General features: G+C 40.2%; 1 protein-coding gene across 1 annotated transcript in view; it reads right to left on the bottom strand.

The window, feature by feature from the left end:
• The window catches only part of DMC1 (DNA meiotic recombinase 1), a 35583-nt gene extending 20847 nt beyond the window's left edge, over window positions 1-14736 (bottom strand). The window contains exons 1-7 of the mRNA XM_070370086.1: window positions 14603-14736; window positions 12423-12506; window positions 11737-11781; window positions 10563-10709; window positions 8723-8805; window positions 2756-2808; window positions 634-675 (exon numbers count right to left, since the gene is read on the bottom strand). Of these exons, the coding sequence (XP_070226187.1) occupies window positions 634-675; window positions 2756-2808; window positions 8723-8805; window positions 10563-10709; window positions 11737-11781; window positions 12423-12473 (421 nt within the window). The 5' untranslated portion in view covers window positions 12474-12506; window positions 14603-14736. The remainder of the gene's footprint in view (window positions 1-633; window positions 676-2755; window positions 2809-8722; window positions 8806-10562; window positions 10710-11736; window positions 11782-12422; window positions 12507-14602) is intronic.
• Window positions 14737-18733: the final 3997 nt, after the last annotated feature.

Here is an 18733-nt window from a genome sequence, read left to right as displayed (position 1 = left end):
TTTTTCAAAACAATCCTAAAATGGCCCTAGCATTATTTCTATTTTACTGATGGGGAAAATCTGAAAGGTGAAGCAACTTAACCAAGGTCATGCAGCTATTAAGGGTAGAGCTATTTGGATTCCAGAATCCCCTTACTAAACACCCATTTTCCTTCTACTTGGGTCTAAGAAATACAGTACAATGACTTTATGTAAAAGGAGATATTTTTGCTTATTTTAAGTCTTTTTTAGTTCCACCCTTACTCTATGGAAAGTAAGGAATTCTAAAGCCTTGATAGATTCTGTGATATTCTTATAAACATGATATACAAAAGACAGAATAGGAAAAATTGAGGCCATGAACAAATACCTCTCTCCACCAATACATTCATATATCCATTCACCTCCTCCCTATTTCTATTCAGGTGTTCAGGGTGCAGTACACACAACATGGCCTCACGTATCACACATTCACAGACCAGCTCTGGTATTTGTGTAACCGTGGGGAGTTAAGTAATCTCTCTGAGTTTTAGTTTCCTTGCAAGTTTGTTCAGATTACATGAGATTATATAAAGTACCAGGCACAAAGTAGATTAGTAAGTAATGGCTATGATTATTATTGGTATTGCTATCATTGTTGTTATATATCCTTACCACAGAGGGTATGAGAGAGTTGGGTTTTTCCAGTTCGAAATTCTGTGAAACACAGGGAAAAAAATAGTTAAGAGTTAGATTATTTTCATAAAGACTAGATATGGTCTTAGAGTATGGTTTCCTTTTCCAACTGTCAAATCTCATACACGAAGTGCCTCTATGTCATGAATGGATTCTACATATATGAATACCAGTAATAAAAATAACTTTTTAAAGGTTTTCTTTTTCAGAACTGTCCTTTAGATGATCAGTTCAGTTCAGTTCAGTTCAGTCGCTCAGTCATGTCCGACTCTTTGCCACCCCATGAATCGCAGCACGCCAGGCCTCCCTGTCCATCACCATCTCCTGGAGTTCACTCAAACTCACGTCTATCGAGTCGGTGATGCCATCCAGCCATCTCATCCTCTGCTGTCCCCTTCTTCTCCTGCCCCCAGTACCCCCCGGCATCAGAGTCTTTTCCAATGAGTCAACTCTTCACATGAGGTGGCCAAAGTACTGGAGTTTCAGCTTTAGCATCATTCCTTCCAAAGAACACCCAGGACTGATCTCCTTTAGAATGGACTGGTCCAGGGGACTCTCAAGAGTCTTCTCCAGCACCACAGTTCAAAAGCATCAATTCTTTGGCGTTCAGCTTTCTTCACAGTCCAACTCTCACATCCATACATGACCACTGGAAAAACCATAGCCTTGACTAGACAGACCTTTGTAGGCAATGTAATATCTCTGCTTTTCAATATGCTATCTAGGTTGGTCATAACTTTCCTTCCAAGGAGTAAGCGTCTTTTAATTTCATGGCTGCAGTCACCATCTGCAGTGATTTTAGAGCCCCAAAATATAAAGTCTGACACTGTTTCCACTGTTTCCCCACCTATTTCCCATGAAGTGATGGAACCAGATGCCATAATCTTCGTTTTCTGAATGTTGAGCTTTAAGCCAACTTTTTCACTCTCCTCTTTCACTTTCATCAAGAGGCTTTTTAGTTCCTCTTCATTTTCTGCCATAAAACCCAAATTTTTCTTAGGAATAATCATATAAATGAAAGTGTAAGGCTCCACCAAAGGAAAGAGAGCCTGGAGTTTTCGCCCTGATCTGAGATCCTCAAGGGGAATACCAGGGTGATCCTCAAATTGGTGGTATCTCCTAGCTACCAACAAAAGCAAATACTCTCTAGAGAAAAACATCCCCACTATACCAATTTAGGCCCACTGAACTTCAACAGATTAAAATTAAGAAATATGTTCACAAATATCAATAAACACACAAGAAGGTAAGTCATTCAAGTGGGTTTCCCAGGTGGCTCAGTGCTAAAGAATCTGCCTGCAATGCAGGAAATGCAGTTCAATCCCTGGGTGGGGAAAATCCCTTGGAGAAGGAAATGGTAATCATTCCAGTATTCTTGCCTGCGAACTCCCACGGACAGAGGAGCCTGGTGAGTTATAGTCCTTGGGGTCGCAAAGAGTCGGACATGATTTAGCAACCAAACAACAAGCCATTAAGACTGGGAGTCAACAGAAATAAACAAAAATTTATTTCTCCAAGTCAGCAGAAACATCAACACTGAACAAACAAACAAAAAAACAGATTTGGTTCTTTGAGGACTGAAAATAATGGAACTGTCAGGAGCAGTACATAAAATAGCTATGCATGGATTTCTTTTTTTTTTTTGGCTGCACCACGAGGCTTGTGGGATTATAATTCCCCAAGCAGGGATCAAACTCAGGCCCTAGCAGTGAGAATGCAGTCCTGACCCCTGGACTGCCAGGGAATTTCCAACTTTTTTTTTTAATAGAGGATACAACAAAGAGAAAAATCTATTCTCTATGTTCCTGATATATGCATTTCTTAAAAATATTAATAAGATCAGTCTCATTATACAACTACTTTCTGAAGGTATGAGAGGAAAAAATTTTCTTCTATAGGAATCAGAGATAAAAAGATGAAAAATGTCAATAAAACTCATCTGTTAATGTTGGAAAATATTTTAATTGTAGCCCAGAAAGATCTTGCATTATGACAACTGATATTTCATCATAAGTTCCAAAACAGATACAATTTATCATTGATATGGGTGTGTATACATACATATATTTTTCATATAACAAAATATTAAGCTTTTACCTACCTCCAAAAGCTTCTGTGATTGCCATGCTTTCAATTCCACCTCCTAGCAACTTACTAGAAATAGAAAGTAAGCTTCAGTAACAGGAACAGAAATAGAAATATCAAGAAAGGAGAAAGTGCTAATGTCATTGGTATTATTTCTATCTATGTACCTGATGCGAAGAACCAACTCATTGGAAAAGACCCTGATGCTGGGAAAGATTAAAGGTGGGAGGAGAAGGGGATGACAGAGGATGAGATGGTTGGATGGCATCACTGACACAATGGACATGAGTTTGAGCATGCTCTGGGAGTTGGTGATGAACAGGGAAGCCTGACGTGCTGCAGTCCATGGGGTCCCAAAGAGTCGGACACGACTGAGAGACTGAACTGAACTGAACTGATCTATGTGTCTTTCTATCCATCCAAGATAAACACACACTCTTGGCTGAACAAATGGCTTCCCACCTGCTTAGATCACCGGTTATACTGTGTATGGGTAGGGGGATCAACAAAACAATCTATAAGTCCTGCTGTTCCCACTCCTGTCTACCAACAGGAAATGAGCTATGCAGGCCTTATATTTCATTATTCTTTAGAATTGAACTGAGGTTTGAATAAATGGTTTTAGTTATTAATTGGGTTCTTCATACTGTGCTGGGACTATGTTTCTAAAAGTCAACCAAATATCCAAATTTTTTAAAGTACTGAGAAACGTGAAAAATAGATATTAGGAGAATCCAGTGATTGTCACCATGATTGACGTATCTCACACAAGCCAAATTCTATGAAGAACATGTCAGAATAGAAAATATTCAAAGATGTGATAGGTACTGCTAGCAGTTAGAAAAATAACTGTCAGATTTTGACAGCATGTACTTAATTGGTAACTCAGTGATTTAGTGCATTTGATATATATTCCTGATATGAAAAGACCTAAAGTTAAATAATCTCAGTCATTCATTTAATGCAACAAATATTAACTATAGTAATTGCCCTAAGATCTGGTAGGAGCACTTTAAACATCTTTGTAGTTTGTATTAGCATGGCTTCTGGGACATGGTCACAGACCAGACAGAGCTCTAAGAGATATGGATAATTTAACAGATGTACATTTACATAGTTTGAGAGTAACTTAAATGTAACTTGAAGCAGTGTTGGAAGTTGGCCACAAATTGAGAGCTGTGGACTTCAATGAGAAAAAGAAAAAAATCTAGATACTGACCCGCATAAACTGAATCTAAAGGACATGCTGGAGAGACCACTCCATTTGAAAGGCATATTTAGAGATTCTATATTTAGAATTTATTTAGATTTTTATTTAGAGATTCTATAAGTCTACCAATTATTAAAGGAAGTTTTACTTGTCCTTCTTCATCTTGAGAAAAACCACCCTAAAACTTTGGCTTAGAGAAATTTTAGAGAAATGGTTATAGCCCTGGAAAATCTAAGACAAAATTTCTGGTGGATATTCTGAAAAAATGAACCCCCAATTCAACTGAAAGTGTACCCCAAATTGCTTGAGATAGCATAACTAACTGTTCCCTTGGGAAACTGAGGAAAATTTAGTATTAGGAATAGAAACGGTGCTTTTAAATCTTGAAAGATTTTAAAATAGAGACAAAAATCAAACTCATAGATTACTATTTTCATATTAAATTTAGGAATAAACTGTGCATATTTGGTACTTGAAAACTCTCATAGTTTGAGAATTTGACATTTTTATAACATATTAGCCTGTAATTGATTAAATGATATAAAGCTGCAGCTTCTAAGTTGATAGCTAACTTTATACACAGTATTTGAACATTTAAGAGTGTCTAAGACTCACTATACTTATGTTTAATTTATTAAATTTATAGGGGCTTCCTTGGTGGCTCAGATCATAAAGAATCTGCCTGTAATACATTAAATTTATAAGACATTCAAGTAATTGAAAAGATTTTAGTAATTATACAAGCAAAGTTCTGAGGAGAAATATAATAAATTTATAAATATAAGTTAAAATATTCAAGGAAATTTGGTTAACCATATTAGAAAAGTTCCTTAAAATTTGTCAAATTTATAAATGGGCTTGCAGCTTAAGAAAAAATATATTAAGTAATAATATATACTGCTGCCGCTGCTTAGTCGCTTTAGCTGTGTCTGACTTTGTGCGACCCTATGGACTGCAGCGTGCCAGGCTCCTCTGTCCATGGGATTCCCTAGGCAAGAGTACTAGAGAATGCCCTCCTCCAGGGGATCTTCCTGACCCAGGGATCGAATCCAGGTCTCCTGCATTGCAGCAGGCAGTCTTTACCACTGAGCCACAAAGGAAGCCCTGATAATACATAAATAATAATGTATATTACTTAATAATATATAAGTAATATATAGAGTAATAATTTCTCTAAGCCAAATTTTAAAATTTGTATTTATTTATTTGTTTGTTCTGGCTGCGCTGGGTCTTTGTTGCTGCACGTGGGCTTTCTCCAGTTGCAATGAGTGGGGCTACTCTCTAGTATTTTTGGTGCTCCGGCTTCTCATTGCAGTGGCTTTCTTGTTGCAAAGCTTTGGCTCTAGAGCATGCAGACTCAGCAGTTGTGGTGCATGGACTTAGCTGACCCGTGTCATACAGGATCTTCCTGGTCCAGGGATCAAACATGTGTCCCCTGCACTGGTAGGCAGGTTTCTTAACCACTGGGCCACCAAGGAAGTCCAGCCAGATGATTCTTAAACCATGATGTGGTAGAACAACTGGAGAATATCAAGTCATCATTTGAATCAAGTTATTTTGATCAACCTGACTTGGACCAATTTGTCTTTTTAAAAAAATATTTATTCATTTTGGTTGTGTTGGGTCTTAGCTGTGGCACGTGGGCTCTTCTCACAGTGTGCAGGCCGCATGTGGGATCTTGGTTCCCCAATCAGGGATCAAACCCACGTCCCCTGCTTTGGAAGTTGTATTCTTAACCCTGGACCACCAGGAAGGTACCTGACCAATTAGTCTTGGAGCAAGATTTCCCAAAGACTCTTCCTTAGCTGTTATTTGAACAAAAGGTTCTGTGATTTTAAAAATTTTAAAAATTTGAGGCAATGCTAGGTTAAACAGGTGTTTTACTTCACTGTAGGAATTCAGACCCTTTAATAAAATGTATAAATCTCCGAGAAATACAGTTTATTGCACTTCCCCAACATATTTTACTATTTGCTTATTCAGTCAATTAGTTATTCCACAAATATTTACTGAACATCTAGTTTGTGCCAGAGAGTGCTTTATGCACTTGGAGTGATGTGTGTATGTGCTCAGTGCTCAGCTGGGTCTAACTGGAGTAAAGCAGTGAACGAAAGAGACAGATCCATCACTTTGTGGAGCTTCAATTCTAATGAGAAAACAGACAATAAACATAAGTAAGTAAAATATGTGGTATGTCAGATGTTATTAAATGGTATGAATAAAAATTAGATCTGGAAAAGGGATAAAAGATGCAGAGGATGAAGGTAGGAAGTTTTCAAATAAATTTTCAAAGAAAATGATCACAGAAGGCCCATGTGAGTTAGCAAAGACCTGAAAAATCTGACAGCAAGCCAGGTACATAATGAGGAAAGAGAGTTCCAGGCAGAGGGAATGCTAAGTGCAAATGCCCTGAGGTTGGAGTGTGTCTGCTATTTTCTAGGAATAGCAAAAAAATTAGCCCAGTTGGTACACAGTAAACCAGAAGACAAATAAGAGCTTAGATTTGAGATTAGGGAAGATTTTTGGCTTTTGCTCTGAGTGAGCCTGGGGAGTCATTAGGGTGTTTTGGACAGAAGAGTATTATGATCTGATCTATATTTTAAAAACATTATTCAGGGGCTTCCCTGATGGCTCAGTGGTAAAGAATCCTCCTGCCAATGCAGGAGACATGGACGAGTTCAATCTGTGGTCCAGGAAGATCCCACATACCGCAGAGCAACTAAGCCCTGGTGCCACCACTGTTGAGCCTACGCTCTAGATCCCTGGAAGCGCAACTACTGAGCCCACGTGCCACCACTTCTGAGGCCCATGAGCCCTAGAGCCTGTGCTCTGCAACAAGAAAGACCACCATAATGAGAAGCCTGTGCACTGCAATGAAGAGTAGCCCCTGCTCCCAGCAACTAGAGAAAAGTCCACCTAGCAATGAAGACCCAGCACAGCCAAAAATAAATAAATAAAATTATATAAAAAAATTTATCCTGCCTTCTATGTGAAGAATAAATGGTAGGGGCAATGTCTAAAGGAAGGAAGCTAGTTAGAAGTTATTATCAATAATCCAGAACAGATATTAATAGATGGTTTAGGCCAGTGAGGTAACAAAGGAGAAGGTTGTGAGAAGTAATTAAATTTACATTTTTTTCTCCCTCTCTGTACACATATAGGTACAAATAGGAAAAATATACATATAAACTTTGTATTATGAAAAATTTCAAACATAAACAAAAGTAGACAAAAAACATTATAATAATGAACTATCATGTACCTATCCCTCAGCCTCAACAGTTATCAACCATGAACTCATGGCCAAAATTTTTTCCATATAAACTGCCAACCACTTACCTCCCTTTTCATATTACTTTAAGCAGATATTAGGCAACATATCAATTCACCTAAATATTTCAGTAGGTATCTCTACAAGATGAAGACTCTTATTTTTAATATAACTGCATTACCATATCACATCTAAAAAATTAGTAATTCCTTAATATCAACATCTAGTAAGTGTTCAATTTTCAGCCTCATATGTCTTACTTCCTGTAGTGTGTTTGCATTAGGCTCCAAAATAAGATCTACGTATTGAGATTAAGTGACATGTCTTTTAAATGCCTTTTACTCTCTAGGTCTTCTCCCTGAGTCCACCTCTTTTCTATTCTTTATAATTTATTTGTTGAAGAAACTGGTTGGTTTATTCTAAATATATTTGAAGACAGAGCAGACAGGATTTGTTAAGAGATTAGAGTTAGCATGTGAGGGGGTAAAAAAGGCACCAAGGATGACACTAAGGTTCCAGACCTGACGATTAGGAAAGAGATCTGAGCTGAGGGAGATTTTAGGAGGAGCAAATCTGGGGCAAATACTAGAAATCTGATTTGGGACCTGTGACGTCTGAGTTGCCTAGCAGACATTCAAATGGGGAGGCATATTTGACTATGAAACTCTTTTTTTTTCTTGGAGTTTTTGTGAGGTCAAGGTTTTGAGGAATACTTTGAGGAAATACTGCTTTGTTCAAATTGCTCTTGGAAACTTCTCTAACTTATGAAATAGTAATTCTGCCTACTAAGGCAGGGAAAAAAAAACACACACACCGTAGTCAACTTGCATTGCGAAGATGGTGACTATGTCTTAGGAATCATAAGATGGTAAAAAAAAAAAAGGTGGGGAGGAGTTAAAACTGCTGATGCTGAAAAGCAAAAACAACATTGGATTATTTCCTCTAAAATATTCACTCTAACAACTGAATTTTTAAAAATATTTCTTTGGTTGTGTTGGGTCTCAACTGACCCTCAATGCAGCGTGCAGGTTCTTTTAATTGGTTGCGGTATATGGGATCTAATTCCCTGAGGAGGGGTGGAACCTGAGCCCCTGGCTCCCCTGCATTGGGAGTTCGCAGTCTTAGCCACTGGACCACCAGAGGAGTCCCTAACAACTGATCTTTAAGGAAAACCAAAAGTGAAATGGAATTTCCTTGATCAATGGAGAATAAAAAGGAAATGAAAAGTTAAACTGATTTCTTTAATGGCTTATTAATCAATACAGACTGATTCAGAAACTACTTATACTTTGGGTCTGAATTTCTTGTAAAAAAGGTAATCCCATTTTTACAAGCAGTCTAAAATTTATTTGCTTCAGTTGCCATTTGAGGGGAAAAAAAAATTCTGCAAAGTAAGAAGCTATTGCTATTGTTTATAGTCAAAATAACAACTCGGACAGAGGAAAAGAAATGTAGTATTCCAAAGACTGTGCTTAGTGGTTATAAAAAATATAAATACATACTCAAATTCCTGGCTCCCAGTGGTGATATGGAAAACCATCTTCCTCTTCTCACTATACTCAAATGCAGTCAAGAATCCTGGTTCCTACAGAAAGACAAAAGGAAAGGTTCAAAAAAGATATTAGATGAATATCTTAATTTCAAATGCTGCCAACAACTATATACTTGATTCTCGGTCATCATTTGCTATAAGCTACAGTTCATTTGTCTTTGAAGGCAGCACAAGATCATGGTTAAGAACACAGGCTCTAGAGTCACCTTACCAAGGTTCAAACTACATCTCTAACACTTATTAGTTGTGCAATGTGTGGTAAACTACTTAATCATGCTGTACTTTGGCTTCCTCTTTTGGGTCAAATGGGATAATAATAGCGTCTCTCTCATAGGGAAGCTGTAAAGGTTAAATGAGATACATTTATGGCATAAAGCAGACTCGTACTTTACTAAGTGATTCAGTTGATTTCATTCAATGATGCTGGCCCTCTGTGTTCTTTATTAGCCACTCCAGATAGTTCTGATACATACCACTGTACTATGAAATTAACTTTCTCTGTCTCTGTCTCTCCCTCTATATCTCAATCTCTTTCTCTAAGGAAAAACAGTTTCAGTTAAGAGAGGATTAGACTGTTGGTGCATTAGTGGGTACACGAGAAGGAGAAAGATTCTTCTCTTTGGTAATAGAATTACTTTCCAAAGGAAAGAAGACTAATGCCTTGAGCTATAAAGGAGCAGTTTAAATCCCAAACCCTGGGTACTGCACTAGGGCTTCCTTAGATACCCTGGCAGTTACGGAACTGCCTTGTGGGTATACAGCCCAAGAGTACTCAGAACATAGAGCAACTGAGTTGTGTTCAGACCAGTTCAGTTGTGTCCTCTCCAAGTTCAGGACCACACTGACACTTGCAACTGGAAGGAAAGAGGTAACTGTTGGTGAAGAGAATTTCTAGGACTTGGTGAGAATGAGACTCTCTTATACACATGTAGAAAAGGAGAAGCCTGCTCTTCTGCAAAGAGAGGCTTTGGCCTTTCTGCACATTCTTATTTCCAGAGGTGCTGCCTCCAGTGGCCCCCAAAAGTGCTACACAAAAACTTGGGTCAAAGGCATGTGCTTCTGCTTGGAGCCATCAGCGGCATAGGTCTCTTATGGTCTATGGGCCCAGGTACAAAGTACAGGTTTCACTTAGCTTTATGCTCAGGTGCCTCAATGAGCACATTCTTGGTCATATCTATCTTAACTGCACAAATGGAGACCCAGCCACTGTTAGTCTTTTTCAAATGCAATGTTCTCTTATCAAATGCCTATACCAGGAGAGAGCAATTTCTTTGGTGCTGAGTGCTTCACAACAGCCATATATACAATGTTTGAGGAGATAATGCAAAAAAATAAGGAGGAGGAAGGTAAAAAAAATATGAAAAGGAGGGAGTCCCTGGTAGTCCAGTGGTTGGGATTTGGTACTCTCACTGCTGGGAGCCTGGATTTGATCCCAGGTCATGGAACTAAGATCTTGTAAGCAGCACATCCTGGACAAAAAAAGAAGAAAAGAAGGAAAGGCAGAGGCACAGAAAAGGGAAAAGTGATAGAAAAGGAGACAAAAATAAAAGGTTTTGTAAAAAATGATTGCCTTCATAGTTTTCCTGGTCTCTTAACCTCTGTCTCATTTTTTTTCAGAAATTATTGCTTTGAAACTTACATGATGAAAAGTTAACATGGGGCATATAATGTATAGTGATGCACAGGAACTCACAGTTATCACAATAGTTTCTAGTGTATGTAATGAAAAAGGCTACAGAGATTCCCAGGGCCCATTTAAGCTAAAACAACAAAGAATGGATTTTGCTTACAATAAGCTTGTTGGCTGCCTCTTTAATCTTGTCCACTTTCGCTTCTGAGAGTCCTTTGACATTGCACAGGGCTCTTCTTGTTGTCATCTGTATCCCTTTGATGGTACAGATGCCTACTGACTTCAGTTTCTTAATGTCAGCCACATTCTGTAAGTAAAAGAATGGGTGCAGCAGATTGAGAAAATGCCAGCCTGAAAGGCTCCCCTACTATGTCATGTGCTTTCATGTCCATCTACTTCCATTATGATGCCAATTTTACACAAGCAGCCAGGTGGAACCCACCCACCATGTAGCCAAATGTTCTGGAAATATCTGAGTAGAACATACCCAGCATGCTGCCAAATGTTCTGGCTGTGCCCTGATTTCCCAAGAATGTTAGTGAGACCATGGCAATGTAACAAGGAATTCAAAAGAAGAGTCTGTTGGTAGAAAAGCTAACAAATTTATCACACATTCACCCCCTCAGTTCAGCTCCTTCTTTCTACAGAACTTCATTACCAGTATGTTCTTTAAAAATCTTTTAAGATTTTTTTCTTTACCCTTGGAGAATGCAAATAACTACATAACCAAAAAACCAGCATTTTCTCTTGCTCCAACTTTCTAAATTCAACTGAAAGAGAGTAAATGTGAGGGCTTCAAAGGGTAGTGTCAGAGAAGTTTTACTGTCAACTGATTGCTACTGAAATTCATCTAGCTTGTTACTTAAAGTCTGGATTTCTGTCATCACCGACTCGATGGACGTGAGTTTGAGTGAACCCTGGGAGTTGGTGATGGACAGGGAGGCCTGACATGCTGCGGTTCATGGGGTCGCAAAGAGTCAGACATGACTGAGCGACTGAACTGAACTGTACTTACTCTAATCACATGACACAGAAAGTAAATTTTCAGTAGATAGCTCTGAATGCCTCCCGTTGGACCAGTGGTTCTCAACTGTGGGCAATTTTGCCCCCTGGGGACACCTAAAAATGTCTGGATAAATTTTTGGTTGTCACAACCAGAGGGTTGCTGCTGGCATAGAGTAAGTGGTTAGGAATCAGGGATGCTACTAAACACCCTACAATGCACAGGACAGCCACCTCAACAAGAAAGAATTGCCTGGTCCCAAATGCCAATACAGTCAAGGCTGAGAAACTCTCAAAGGGACAATTTCACAGAGTATTGAAAAAATACTTACAATTCCATGTTTTTGTAACAGGTCAATGTCTTGAAACAAAGATTCCTAAAGGAGATGGAACAGAAAAAAAAGAGTGTTAATTCTTCATATCCAACTGTTTCACATATTTTAAAGACTTAATTCAGCATTATGAGTCACTTCAAAACGCCTCAAATTCCGCTTCTCTAGACAAATTGAGGTAGGATCAATAATACTTTTTCAAATGTATTGATGCACACTTAAAAGCAGCGCCAACACTGAAAGCACTAGGAAGCCCAATGTGGCACTCAGCCCCCCGCAGTGGAAGCACAGGTCCCAGCCACTGACCCCCCGGGGAGTTCCAACAGTCTCTCCAAACTCTTTAAGACCTTAATCCAAAAGAGTGGAACAACACAAGCTATTTTTAAATATGTTTTCTCAGTCTTCTCCACCAGACCTTGAACTCCCTCCTCTGCTATTTGGTACCAATATGGCCATACCAATTGTTAAATTATTAAAATACTTTCATGCCAGCTGCTAAGTAGCTAATCTTAGCTCCCCTTGCCAAACAAGTTGTTACATATTTGTAATAGTGCCTCTCTCCAGAACTGTTTTATTTCTAATAAATAAAAATAGTAGTTAAGTTTCTAAAAGTAGTTAACAGAGAAGGAACTCCATTTTTGTAGAATGAATGAATATCTATGTATCTTTCAACATTCTAGGCATACATCTTCATCTTGGAATCCCGGTTCTTCCAGCACAACTTGATCCTCCTTCATATTGAAGGGTGAACAGCAGAAAAATAATCAATTCTGGAAAAACAAGAAATATTAGTAAGTTGTCACAGATCATATAGTACAAAATCCTTTACCCGAGGAATTTTTTATTTCATTTCAGTCATCAAGGACCAGAAAGATAATTAGACAAATATTAGAGCCCCATGAGCCACAACTACTGAGCCCAAGCACCACAATACTGAAGCCCGTGCGCCCAGGGCCCGGCTTCACACAAAAGAAACCACTGAAATAAGAAGCTTGCCCACAGCAACTAGAAAAGCCCCTGCTGGCCACAACTGGAGAAGAACAGCAAATAGGAAGACCCAGAGCAGCCACACATAAATAAAATTAAATTTAAAAATTCCTTTTTTTTTTTTTCAAGAAAAAATAGTTTGGACTAACTAGGCTGCTGCTGCTGCTGCTAAGTCGCTTCAGTCGTGTCCGACTCTGTGCGACCGCATAGACGGCAGCCCACCAGGCTCCCCATCCCTGGGATTCTCCAGGCAAGAACACTGGAGTGGGTTGCCATTTCCTTCTCCAATGCATGAACTGAAAAGTGAAAGTGAAGTTGCTCAGTCGTGTCCAACTCATAGGGACCCCATGGACTGCAGCCTACCAGGCTCTTCCGTCCATGGGATTTTCCAGGCAAGAGTACCAGAGTGGGGTGCCACTGCCTTCTCCATAACTAGGCTGGCCTATCTCATTTCTCCTAAGCCTGTGGCATTATTTCTTTTTTCTGGTGTGGTATGTGTGGGTGAGGGGACTGCTGCTGCTGCTACTGCTAAGTCGCTTCAGTCGTGTCCAACTCTGTGCGACCCCATAGACGGCAGCCCACCAGGCTTCCCCGTCCCTGGGATTCTCCAGGCAAGAAGACTGGAGTGGGTTGCCATTTCATTCTCCAGTGGGTGAGGGGACTAGTTTCATTTATTTCCTCAAAAATGGCCACACTGTATCTTTTGATACAGTATCATCTTTTGATTTCCTATAGCACAGTTAATCATGACTAACAATATCTTTTTTGTTGTCTTGGAAGGTTATTTAGAAGTAGAATCTTAGAATTAAATGTTGATATTAAACTTTCATATTTGTTAACAATCTTAAGAACTTCGACCTTAAGTCTTCCTTGCATCCTCCCTGGCACCTAGAACTTAAATCTATTCTCAATAAAAAGATATTATTTTTCTCATGTACAAGGACTCCCTTCTGCTTTGGAATGACGAGGAGCTCTCTTGTAACATATTTTTTTTGTTTCATAAAACATTAGATGTATTTCATTTTATAATATTAACTAGCTTCATGATTTTAAGGTTTAAAATTATGGTGGATAGTCCATAGGGACACAAGAGTCCGACATGACTTAGCAACTAAACAACAATAATCTTTTAATGATAAAATATTAGGGCCAATAAGCAGATAAAGCCTTTGTTCTAAGTCAGGAATCTACAAAGCATGAATGTGTTCGTTAGAAAATGTGGTCCAAATAATCAGTTTTGCTCTATTTCATCTCCTCATTGAACACCAAACTAAGTTGGGGCCCAGCTCAGTGGGGAACAAACTTCGGAGGCAGAAGTAGGGTCGTTATCACCTAGTACAAGAAAGTATTCGAGGCAAACGAGGAGACAATGTAAACAGAATCTTCTGGAATGCGGTCCCTCACTCAAGACAGCTAATCATATACATGATGACCCCAAAATCTCTAAGTGACTGTTCTTTCTTTCTTAATGATTGTTCTCCATCTTTCTCAAATAGCAGTTGATGGAATGAACAGTTGGATCTAAAGTAGGGCTCCCAAACACCTTGGTTTAAGGCGCCAGAAGCGGTCCCTTACCGTGGCGAGCGCGGTCCAGGTCACCCTCCCCGCCTCCCCGCCCACGGGCCATTTTCCTGACACCGGACTCCCTCATAAGGGGCCCGAGGAGGCCTCTTCAAGACTTAGGTCCGACTTGGTTTAAAATAAGGATTCTGGAAATCCCTCAAGAGCACTCGACAGGGTTGGGATGGGAGTCGAAAAGCACAAAGCCACCAGCCTAGGGCCCAGCAACGACCGTCGAGCAAGGCCTCAGAAAGGAAGCCCCCACTTCCCCTCACATTCTTCACCCGCCTTCCCCTGTTGCCATAAACACCACTCGTACCCACAGTCTCCCCCGGGTTCTCAAGGTATTCGAATTCCGCCCCCGGCCGGGGCTTTCTAGTCCTCAGGGATTCTGATTCGGAACCAGAACGCTGAGACACGCGTCCAACACGTCGCAGACCAATAGGTTTGGCGCCAAACTGCTAGTCTGGGCTCGCGCCTGGAGTGGGCGGGGCCAGGACGTGTGGGGCGGCCCCACCAAGGGCGGGGCGAAGATTGAGAGGCGGGGCCCTAGACTTGGAGAAGAACGGAGGGGCGGGGCCGTGGGAGGGTCTTGCGGGAAATCCTCCAGGAGCCGCGAAAGAACCTGTGTGGGTGTCGCGCTGCGGTGAGGGAGCGACACTGAGGTGCAGAGAGTGCGCAGAGGAGAGGCGCTTTGGTGGAGCGGAGGCTGGGGCGTCTCTAGAGCGGAGGGAGATGTTGAGGTCAGGAACGAACTCTGAAAGGTGGCGCTGAGGCGATGCATCGAAATTAGGGGGTATTCATGGGAAATAGATGAGGAAACAGTGTCAGACTTTATTTGGGGGGGCTCCAGAGTCACTGCAGATGGTGATTGCAGCCATGAAATTAAAAGACGCTTACTCCTTGGAAGAAAAGTTATGACCAATCTAGATAGCATATTCAAAAGCAGAGACATTACTTTGCCAACAAAGGTCCGTCTAGTCGAGGCTATGGTTTTTCCGGTGGTCATGTATGGATGTGAGAGTTGGACTGTGAAGAAAGCTGAGTGCCGAAGAATTGATGCTTTTGAACTGTGGTGTTGAGAGTCCCTTGGACTGCAAGGAGATCCAACCAGTCCATTCTAAAGGAGATCAGTCCTGGGTGTTCATTGGAAGGACTGATGCTAAAGCTTAAACTCCAATACTTTGGCCACCTCATGCGAAGAGTTGACTCACTGGAAAAGACTCTGATGCTGGGAGGAATTAGGGGCAGGAGGAGAAGGGGACGACAGAGGATGAGATGGCTGGATGGCATCACCAACTCAATGGACATGGGTTTGGGTGAACTCCGGGAGTTGGTGATGGACAGGGAGGCCTGGCGTGCTGCGATTCATGGGGTGGCAAAGAGTCGGACACGACTGAGCGACTTAACTGAACTGAACTGAACTGAGGTGGGCGCTGAGGTGAAAACAAGCTGCAGTGAGAGAGAAGGCCCTTAGGTGTGGCCGTGTTCTGAGATGAAGAGAGGCCACTGGAAAGGGGTCAGGAGGTGGAAGACCATGAGGCAGGGGAAGGGTGCTAAGCAGAGGTGACTGACGTGGTGACAGGTGACGTGCAGAATACTTATCTTAATCAGGATACTCGGGTTAGGAGGTCGAATATGGCGGGGGCAGGGGTGTGTGGTTCTCCCTACTCAAGGCTTTTCTTTTCACTCCAAGTTTTTCATATCTGGCTTCATAATCTGTACCTAATACCTCAGTCAGTGTTCCTAATTTCTCTTTCTCTGTGACTCTCTTACTATTTACCACTCTAGTCTGTGAGTGAGGCACCCAAGGCCCATTCAGGATGGAGAGTAATATTTCTTCCTCTTAACTTGAAATTTTAAGTAGCCAACAGAAGCCAAACATATTTTGGTCCAGCTTTTAAATAGAAATTTTAGGCCAGCCTTCATGCCAGCAGAGCTGTCTCTGGCAGCATCATACTCCTCCCCTTAAATGGAGACTGACTGTTGAGGAGTCATGAAACATTTCAAAGAGCATCTGTTGAGGTAGAGGCTGTGATGTGTCTTGGATGAGTATCTGTACAAATAGTTCTTTGGGTTCAAGACCTAGTACAGGGTGACCCTTTTTCTTCAGTGTCTGAATCATTCTTTGCTGGAATAAATAGCAAAAAAATTCCACAATAGCAGTTGGCATTTTGTAGGACTACCCCCCCTCACCCCTGCCCCGACCCAGGTGGTCTGTTTAAAGTGCCAACAAATGACTGCCATATTTCTTCAAAATCTGTTATTTTCCAGAAACAACCTGTTCAGGTTAAATGGAAACTAATGCCCATTTTTTAGATGAACTGGGTGGTCATAATGGGCTTTCACCTTGGGCCTCACCTAAAATAATTATAGTAACTTTTGAGCAGCTTGTTAGATGGAGACATCAACTGTACAGAAGAGCTGCAAAGAGCACAGCAAGATCGTTTAGGGAAATATAACATATGTAGTTTGGTGTAGTGACAGCTGGGAGAGAGAAATGTTCATAATATTTGAAGGTTGTGTGCAGTACACTTAAACTAAAATGAACTTGGTAATGACAAATTGGTGAAGTGAGTATAAAAATCTTGTTTGAATAGGATATTGATGGCTTTTTACAACTAAAAAATTATTTTTAAAAAATCCAAAACCCTGGGGTGGTTAAAAAGTACACTTGAAAATCTTTTCACTCAAATCAGGACAAAAAACAAACAAACAAAAAAAGACTAGTCTTTAATATCTTACAAAAATTCTGAATATAATGAAGGTGGTATTTCAAATTTGTGAGGAAATGAATTCAGTGAATGGTGTTGGAACAAACTAGGTAGTCATCTGGAAGAAAAATAAAATTGGAACCATATTTCACACCTTATACTAAAATAAATTCCAAATGGATCAAGAAATTAAGTCTGAAAAATAAAAGTGCTAGAAGAAAGCATGAGAAAAAATGTTACTATCTCAGAGTAAGAAAAGTCTTTTTAAGTATGACATAAAACTTAGAAGCCATAAAAAACTTATAAGAATTACTAAATCCTTCATGGCAGAATGCTACTTTCCTATCCTAGATACAAAGCATGGCAAACCAAGGCTTTGTGTCAATTAGTAACCAAACAGTAATTGTGTCAATTAGCTTTTCCAGTTTCTCAAATAAGTTTAGCAAGTCTGGGAGCTCTCCATAAAATTTTAAAAATTTGTGTCATTTTATGATACTCTAAGAAATAGAACAGAGAGTGGAATTACAGGGCAACCTGAATTTTAAACCATAACACTGTACTGCCCCTCTGTGGACAACCACCTTATAATCAAATAAAGTTATATAATTCCACCATGTACGGTTAAGTTTCTCCAAACTGGTGCCTCTAGATTTGTGTATTCTTGGTTTCAAGAGCTCAAATTTGAAAAATGTTTCAGTAAAGAACTAAAGAATGAAGGGTCATTACAAAAAGAGAATGTCATTGGGTATATCTCCTTTTAAATTAGCATTTATTTTAAAAAATGTTTATTGAATCCCTACTATTTGACAAGGGCTTCGCAGGTGGCTCAGCAGTAGAGAATCCGCCTGCCAACGCAGGAGATGTGGATTCGATCCCTGGATTGGGAAGATCCCCTGGAGAAGGAAATGCAACCCACTGGAGTATTCTTGCCTGGGAAATCCCATGGACAGAGGAGCCTGGTGGGCTACAGTTCATGGGGTCGCAAAGAGTTGGACACTACTGAGTAACTAAGCGCATGCACGCGTGCACACACACACACACTACTTGTCAGACACTGTGCTAGGTGCTGGGTGCCAGAGATTCAATAACAAACAAAATAAAAACTCTAGTGTGGATTATAGATAAGTTTATAGGCAATTACAGTAGCATATATACACATACATACATATCAGTCATTTGAGGCTTTCTCATTTATTTAGATTTCTCTCCAAATTTGAAAAGCTTCCAACTTTGGTGCACAGCTGCCCAGAGAGGCATGCTTGTGACCATTTATTTAACTAATATTTATTAAACACAGCTTGGACCCATCTCTCTGCTGGATATGAAGATAAAGACAGGTCTTTGCTCTCAAGGAGAAATGAGTCTAGTAGGGAAGATAGATATAGAAAGAGATAATGACAAACAGGGTGAGGTAAGAAGGATTTTAGATACAGATGGGAGCCATGTAGACATCTCTGTGGAAGATCCTCATAGAAGTGGTGACCGTTTATTTGGGACTGAAATAATAAGGGATTTTCCAGCTGGGCAGGGTAAGGGCACAGGGAACACAGAGGCTTATTTAGGGAGCTGCAAATTGTTCTGCTGGAGTGAAAGATACTAGGAAAAAAGGAACTCTCCGAAACCAAAGGTAGCATTTGTTGATAGCTAACATATCACTTAACTGCTTTCCACAGATGAACATATCCACATCATGCAGAGATAGCATGAGGTAGGAACTATTGTTATCTCTATTTACA

This window comes from Bos mutus, chromosome 5, assembly GCF_027580195.1.
Source record: "Bos mutus isolate GX-2022 chromosome 5, NWIPB_WYAK_1.1, whole genome shotgun sequence".
Taxonomy (NCBI): domain Eukaryota; kingdom Metazoa; phylum Chordata; class Mammalia; order Artiodactyla; family Bovidae; genus Bos; species Bos mutus.
The sequence above is the reverse complement of the archived record's forward strand: the minus strand, read 5'-3'. Positions and strand labels throughout refer to the sequence as shown.